At 42.7% G+C, this 7,772-nt stretch overlaps 1 protein-coding gene across 2 annotated transcripts; it reads right to left on the bottom strand.

Annotated features, from left to right (window-relative positions):
* Nucleotides 1–2,402: 2,402 nt before the first annotated feature.
* On the bottom strand, nucleotides 2,403–7,106 carry ING2 (inhibitor of growth family member 2). Of its 2 annotated transcripts, none has more exons than XM_075197194.1 (2): nucleotides 6,273–7,106; nucleotides 2,403–3,502 (listed from the first exon to the last, which is right to left on the bottom strand). In XM_075197194.1, exons 1-2 carry the CDS (start codon nucleotides 6,448–6,450, stop codon nucleotides 2,835–2,837), a joined length of 846 nt encoding a protein of 281 aa, XP_075053295.1. In that variant the 5' UTR covers nucleotides 6,451–7,106; the 3' UTR covers nucleotides 2,403–2,834. The 2 variants fall into 2 exon arrangements, with proteins under 2 accessions (XP_075053295.1, XP_075053302.1); XM_075197201.1 differs by lacking the exon at nucleotides 6,273–7,106 and adding an exon at nucleotides 4,285–4,598.
* Nucleotides 7,107–7,772: the final 666 nt, after the last annotated feature.

Genomic DNA, 7,772 nt, shown 5'->3' on the forward strand with positions numbered 1-7,772 from the left:
CTAAGTGGTTAGCACTTCTGTCTCGTAGCACTGGGGTCATGAGTTCAATTCCTGACCATGGCCTTATCTGTGTTTATATGTTCTACCTGTGTTTGCGTGGGTTTCCTCCAGGTGCTCGGGTTTCCTCCCACACTCCAAAAACATACTAGTAGTTTAATTGGCTGCTATCAAATTGACCCTAATCTCTGTGTGTGTGTTAGGAAATTTAGACTGTAAGCTCCAATGGGGCAGGGACTGATGCGAGTTCTTTGTACAGCGCTGCGGAATTAGTGGCACTATATAAATAAACGGTGATAATGACCTATGCTCAAGGACATTTTTGGCTATCTACTGCTGCTGCTCAGGTCACCATTTTCACCTTTGCGAAGGATTTGTGCAGTTGGAATACACCTTTACCAATAAAAACATAACTTTCTAAAAACTTAAATGTTTGTTTCTGGGCCCTATAACTTTTGTCAGTCCTTATACTTGGCATAAATCTCTTGTTATCCCTTAATAGTCTATAACAAGCTTTTGGGAAAAAAAAATCATGGAAAAAGTATTTTCTTCTTTTCCTCTATATAAAAACAATACAATAAAATATTTATTGTAATATAGGCCCTATTTATCCTGGTAGAAAAAACCCACAATATAAAGTGAGCTTGGACAAAAATAAGTTATTCCCACTCTCCCAGCATATGACCATAACATTTGGTCTGGTCATGCAGGGAAGAACAGTCAGTCATTAAATCATTGTGTTTCAGTTAAAGCCATTTTCATATGGTGCCTTGTGTACCATGTATAAAATATGTCTGTACACTACATTTCACAGCAGAGAGAGCACATGAGTCTGTCTTTGAAGTCAATATTTTAACGTTTACATACAATAATACTATCCCCATTTTTTTTATATATATCTGTAGAGAAGTGGAGGGGGCTTTATCATTTTTAGGATATATATATATATATATATATATATATATATATATATATATATATATATATATATATATATATATATATATATATATATATATATATATATATATATATATATATATATATAGTATACAAGGCACGTGTAATTACAGACTTAAAACATGACAGATCATTTTAAAGTTATTAAGATGGACCCCCCCCATCCCCAAACTATAAATGAAAAATATTTGCTACAATTACAGTAATATTAAATTACAGTAAAGCTGCCAGAAACTTACACAATATTAGGTGTCTCAAACAACACTGCATTGTTACACAAAGGTTGCATAGATGATTAGGTGGTTTTTTTTTTATACCTTCAAACCAATCATCTCATTACCTCTTCATTCCCAACATATGTATATAGACATATTATACATATTGCAGCCTTGTGATTTCCCAAATAAAGAATTAAGTGCATTTTTTAACAGAACTGTACTTGTCATTTTAAGTTCACAACTGTTAATATTATGTGTTAATATAGTGAATGCTTTATAGAGAAAGGAATACTTATCCGTTAGGGATACAGAACTAGGAAGAGAAACCATTTGGAACCATGTTCTGATGTCAATTACCTGCTTCAAATGCTACAACATGTTGCCATGGCAATTAAAGCACAATCACCTCCGAACACCTTAATACTACCCCTTTCTCCTTTTGGAGACTGGCTATGAATGACAGCCCAGTCTGCAATGCACTTGCTGGGAAACAATAGTTCCAGTTCCCAGGCAGTAGGGGTGTTGCACCAGCACTCAGTCCTTTAGCTAAATCCTGGACATGACAACACCATGGTTTCAGTTAGTACAGGAGCACTGCTTTGGCCAAAGTACCAGCAGTGTACTACAATGCTGTACCAAAGAGCTCCAAAAGCCACACACTAGCCGTAAGGCTTCCTGGCACATGTATTGCAGTGGAGACTAGGGAGTACAAGCTTATTCAATATAATGGGTAAATTAGGTAATTATATGCCAACCCTTGCTAAATATATGATCATGGATCCTGCCAGTGTCCAAATTGCTGACATTTTTCCAGTGCAATATTTTGTTACATGCTTGGCCTTCCCAAAAGATGTGGTCAGATTTTTACTTTAACCACCTTAGAAACACTTTTTCTAAGATGGCCCCGAGACCCGTAGGCTGCTACATGCAGGCGTGTTTCCAGGCTCATTGCTGGTTCTGTAATATAGAGCAGTCACATTAATTTTGAAAACCATCTATGAAGCCTGCAGAGATGAGAGGAAGGGATGGTCCAATCACCAGCCACAATCAAATAGATTGTAATAGATTTTACTGCTCAACTCCCCTGATTCTCAGCCAGTAGTTTTGGAAAAAAATGCCTACAGAGAGCAGCCACAGGACTCCAGCCAGAGAGAGTAGCTCCCTTAAAGAAAAGGTTTACTAGTTGGTAATGCAACATTGATGGTAAAGGGAACTGGACTCCAAACCCATAGTAAACTTTGGTTTTATATGTACATTATTGCTTCATACGTATGTGTCAGGTGCTCTTGCAGTCCAATCCATATTCAAAAAGCACTAATGGAATTAGTCTTGCAGAAATTTGTGCTGTATGTATCCACTTGCAGTTCAATAAGTGCAGAGCACCCTTAGATGCACAAACTCTATACTGCTCCAACATAAATAGGATTTACAATTACACAATTCACTCAATCTCTGTGTTTGTTACGCTTGTACAGTCTAAAAAGCAATTTGTTCTTATTGGAAAAAACAAAATTATTACAACCCAACAACTTTTAATATTGCAATGCTATTAAAAATTAGTTCAATTTACCTAAAATACAGCCCCCACATCCAAAGGAAAAGTACTATACAGGAAACACTTAAAAAAAAAAAAAGAGAGATAGAGGAAAAATCCCTACGCTATCTCGACCTCCTGTCCCTTTTTGTTTTTTCTGTATTTTTGTTCATTGTTTTTTCATTGTCTCCTCTACAGTCAGGACAATACCACTTGCCCTTTGGTTTATAAGTTAGTCCAACACAGGAGAAATGGAACCACTCAATGGAACATTCCTCATTGTCACATCCTATCATTTCCCCATAGGAAACCTGATTACATAAGCAGTATGTTGGCTCATTGGGATCGATTGCAAAGGGAATAGGAGACACCTCCCTGTCCTGCTTGGTTTTGGTTCGCTTCTTCTTCTTGGAAGATTTTGTCTTCTTTTCTTTGGGTGGTTCATCTCCATCATCTGTTCCATTAACCATGTGACACAAGTCCCGACTCTCACTATTGCGCTGACGGCGAGGTCTCCGGGTAGTGCGCTCCGCTGTACTGCATTCAACCTTAGCCTTTTCTGTACATTTTTCATTTTCCTCTGGCTCAAAGAAGCCTTTGCATTGGGCATCAATCTGCTTGGACCTATTTTCTACCATCTCCAGCACCTGTGTGACTAGCTGTATTTTATCATCCCCAAGCTCCTGGGTTACAATCAGAGCTCTCTGAAGTTGCTGCAGCAAACGCTTCTTATGGTGTGGGTCACTTTCATTTGAATGTTTCTCCGACACCTCGTCTATCTCCTTCAGTGCCTCTGTAGATATAAGAGAAAACAATAAATATCTTGCTACCAGATAACTCCTCACCCTACTACATACACCATCTAATTTAATAAAATATGCAACAGATACCAACTGAACATTTATTGTTTGAACATTTAATCAAGGATATATACCCTGAAGATATAGCAACATCCTGACCAGGGAATAATTTCTCTGTGAAAGGTTATTTTTTACCACAGAAACCCCTGTACTTCCATTAAACAACATTGTAATAACACACCTAATGCCTGAGATATGAACTTCACAATAAAACAAATTAGTGGAAGAGATTATAATTTCTTAGAAAGAGTATTTTAGAACACGACTGAAATGGCAAATAGTAAAAGAACATTGCGATACTATATTGCATTACCGTCATTACCTAATAAGCTTTGTCTCTGCCATTTTAATAGGATTTAAAACCATAATACACCCACTGTGATTCATAAATATAGTATATAAAATATTTCTACAAAACAGAAGACTGCATTGGTACACAAATGGATGCAAGATTATTATTGTAAATTTATTTACATATAGCGATTTCTCTAATGCAGACTGTCTTTGTGCATAATTATCATTTACCTAGTATAAGAGTTTATCACCATTTTCTCTGCTATGTAATGCACATTAAAATGTGACAAACATAGGATATTGTAAAGAGAAGACAATTCAAAATTTGGTTTAAAAAGGCAAAACAAAATAGTATCACCACAGAACACAAAATATGGAACTACAAAAAACAAACAGTTGAAGTGAACACAAGACACATTACCCATAAAGAGCCATAACTGAGCTTGTCAGTGGATGGGCCTGTATGAAGTGGGTGTCCATACCAGTCAACATTTGAAATATATTTACAGGGACATTTCTCCACTATGTTGCTACATCCAAGTATACCACACAATGTCTTTGCAGTCCGTGGGGAATTACAATTCCCCTCATGTTGTGTTTGCAGAATTCTAACACTTTTTTTTAATTCCACTACAACTATACAGTAAATATGAACTGATAAGGCCTAGAGATCCTAAACAGATGTTGTGAACACCATCTAAGCACAACAGATATTTGTGTGCAGTTGGAACATTTCCAGAGACAGAGCTATAATACCTGGGGACAGTCACTGGAATCAGTATGTAACTATGGATGCCTAGTAAGGCTATACACAGGGTGCCTGGCACAGAGTGGGCAGGCTGTACATGGGCACTACCATGAGGGGGAAAGCTATACACAGGGTGCCTGGCACAGAGTGGGCAGGCTGTACATGGGCACTACCATGAGGGGGAAGGCTATACACAGGGTGCATGGCATAGAGTGGGCAGGCTGTACATGGGCACTACCATGAGGGGAAGGCTATACACAGGGTGCATGGCATAGAGTGGGCAGGCTGTACATGGCCACTACCATGAGGGGAAGGCTATACACAGGGTGCATGGCATAGAGTGGGCAGGCTGTACATGGCCACTACCATGAGGGGAAGGCTATACACAGGGTGCATGGCATAGAGTGGGCAGGCTGTACATGGCCACTACCATGAGGGGAAGGCTATACACAGGGTGCATGGCATAGAGTGGGCAGGCTGTACATGGGCACTACCATGAGGGGAAGGCTATACACAGGGTGCATGGCATAGAGTGGGCAGGCTGTACATGGGCACTACCATGAGGGGGAAGGCTATACACAGGGTGCATGGCATAGAGTGGGCAGGCTGTACATGGGCACTACCATGAGGGGAAGGCTATACACAGGGTGCATGGCATAGAGTGGGTAGGCTGTACATGGGCACTACCATGAGGGGGAAGGCTATACACAGGGTGCATGGCATAGAGTGGGCAGGCTGTACATGGGCACTACCATGAGGGGGAAGGCTATAGATAACGGGTATATAGAGCTTGTTCAATAACACATGACGTTATAGAGCTGGTATGTGCTCTGCCCACAATAGGCGGGACATGGCTGAGGATCTCTCCCCCGTCTCCCAGGCGACAGCCAGGCCCCGGATGTGACGCTGCGCTCAGTGACAGTATACAGGCAGTGCACACGGTGTATAAGGGCTGATACAATGTAACGCATGAGGACAGTCTCAGTTATGTGAGGCTACATACGGGTCACCCCGGGCACTCCTCCCCGTCACACCACAATCACAGCTACAGTATAATACATGTGTCCCTGCAGAGGACCCCAATGACCGCTGCAAATACTGACAGCTTCCCCGCACCTCGGGACATGTAACCAAGCTTAGGCATCTGGTCTCTCTGGGTCTGTTGTGGAACTACACGACCCAGCCAGCCTCTTTGTTGCGTAACTACAAGAAACTGGAACGGGCATGCTGGTACCTGTAGTGCCACAATCCATGCATGAACGGGATGCTGGGACCTGTAGTTTCACCAACAGCTGGGATACAGCAGGTTGATTACACAGTACGAGTCAGTCGGGCGACATCAATTCCAGCTTTCAAAATGGCTGAAGAGATGTAAAAGTGTCACATATACCCGTACTGTGCGGATGACAGATGGGAGGGCAGCGGGGAGATGTTTCCGGGAAAGGGGGCACAATGTCCAGGCTGGGGTGGATGGACAGGGGCTGATCAGTGATCCGCGCACACTTGTTTACATGGCTCACTACGGAGACCCTAACAAAGCGCAGGGACTCCGGCTCCAGTAAGACGAGGGCAGTGACTGTACGTGGAGGGGGCAGGAGCCTGCTCGGTGTTTTGGGGTCCCTGGAGGGGTAGCACCCCCGGCCACGTGTAAAGCCGCTTACCTCGGTACTTGGTGTCGATCTCTCGCAGTAGGGACACGGTCCTCTGGATCTCCAGGGGCAGGGACTCGATGCACTCCAGATAATCTTCCACATAACTCACCAGCTGGCTCTCCTCCACCCCACCGCTGCTACCACCCGGGGAGTGGTAGAACGCTTGCGGCTGCTGTTGCCCTAACATGCTCCCGTGATAAGAGCATCCAGCAAAGTTCCGGGAGTGCCGCAGATCCGGGGGGCTGACTTCTCTGAGGAGTTATTGAGATAGAGGGGCGGAGTTCTGGGGGTGCCCCGGTCCTAACGCGCTGTCTCTTCTCCTCCGCTCTATTTCGGGGGCCTCATTCCAATTTGGAACCCGGCGGCCCGAGCTATCGGTCTGCGCATGCGCGGTCATTCCCTTATAAGGCTGGACGCCCCTTTTTTTCTCGATTTTATTGTGTTTGGATTTTCCCGCATTTCCCTGAGCTGACGCTGATTGGATAAAGACATCGAATGTGGGCGCGGCCGGCATGAGGGCGGACCTTGGCGGCAGTTATACACCGCCCACAAGTTTAACTCTTCCGCTTGCTAGCGGAGTCGGTCATTTGCGTGCTGTGTAACTGCCCTTCCATGCTGCGCTCCGTTCGGGATCAGTAGCACGTTAGTCGTTAAATAACCCGGGTCAGCAAATGGTTCCCCCCAGTGGAGACTGGTGCTTATTTTCCCCGTAATTCCGAATCTTGAGGCACCCGAAACTGATCTTAAGTGGTTATAGCTTCCTATTGTACCTTACTTAGCACCACTGTAAAGTATATAGGTTTTATAAGTAAACTGCTGGTTTTATTATTTCACCAGTACACCATACCTCCCAATAGATTCGATATGCGAATTCGAAAGGGGCGTGGTTAGCACACGAGTGGGAGTGTCCGCGTGTAGGCAGATTGTGGGTGTGGCTTATAGATTGTGGGTGTGGCTTATCTTGGTCTGACTTTGTTTTCTGTTTTTCTTGGTGGTGGGAGGAATGTAATATGCTCTCCGAACCGGAGGAGGTATAACAAGGAAACGTTGTGCCCTTGGCTGTCGTGCTATAATTGTGCTTCCACCCCCTAAGTGCAACACCATCACCATCTCACAAGTATATGAGGCAGGATAAAGTTATGATATATCCCAATAATGGGTTTGTTACTGTGCTACAGGGAGGTGCTCTGAGCAATTGCAGTTTATGTGGCATTTAGTGTAATCAGTATGACGTTAAAAGCCCTCTAAGAAAATAAAGCTTATGTTTTTTATAATTTCGAATACCAAAAACACATAGGAGAAAGTATACCAGTTTTTTTGGGTTTTAAAGAACAAATAATGCCCTTCGCAATTTTTAATAAATATAAAGGCATTGTATTGATTAGCTGAATAATATAGTAAACATTTGATCTGTTTAGCTGAGGAACAAGGATCTTTACACAAATCTTAGGAGCCAGGTAGCCAATGTACCCCCCAAAAAAACCCACTACTGTAATTTTTTTGCAGTCA

Source organism: Mixophyes fleayi, chromosome 1, assembly GCF_038048845.1.
Source record: "Mixophyes fleayi isolate aMixFle1 chromosome 1, aMixFle1.hap1, whole genome shotgun sequence".
Lineage (NCBI taxonomy): Eukaryota > Metazoa > Chordata > Amphibia > Anura > Limnodynastidae > Mixophyes > Mixophyes fleayi.

Coding starts and splice junctions, on each gene's coding strand:
- ING2 (XM_075197194.1), bottom strand. CDS start 6,450: ATGTTAGGGCAACAGCAGCCGCAAGCGTTCTACCACTCCCCGGGTGGT. Junction 3,503..6,272: donor GATCGACACCAAGTACCGAG/GTAAGCGGCTTT, acceptor TTATATCTACAG/AGGCACTGAAGGAGATAGAC.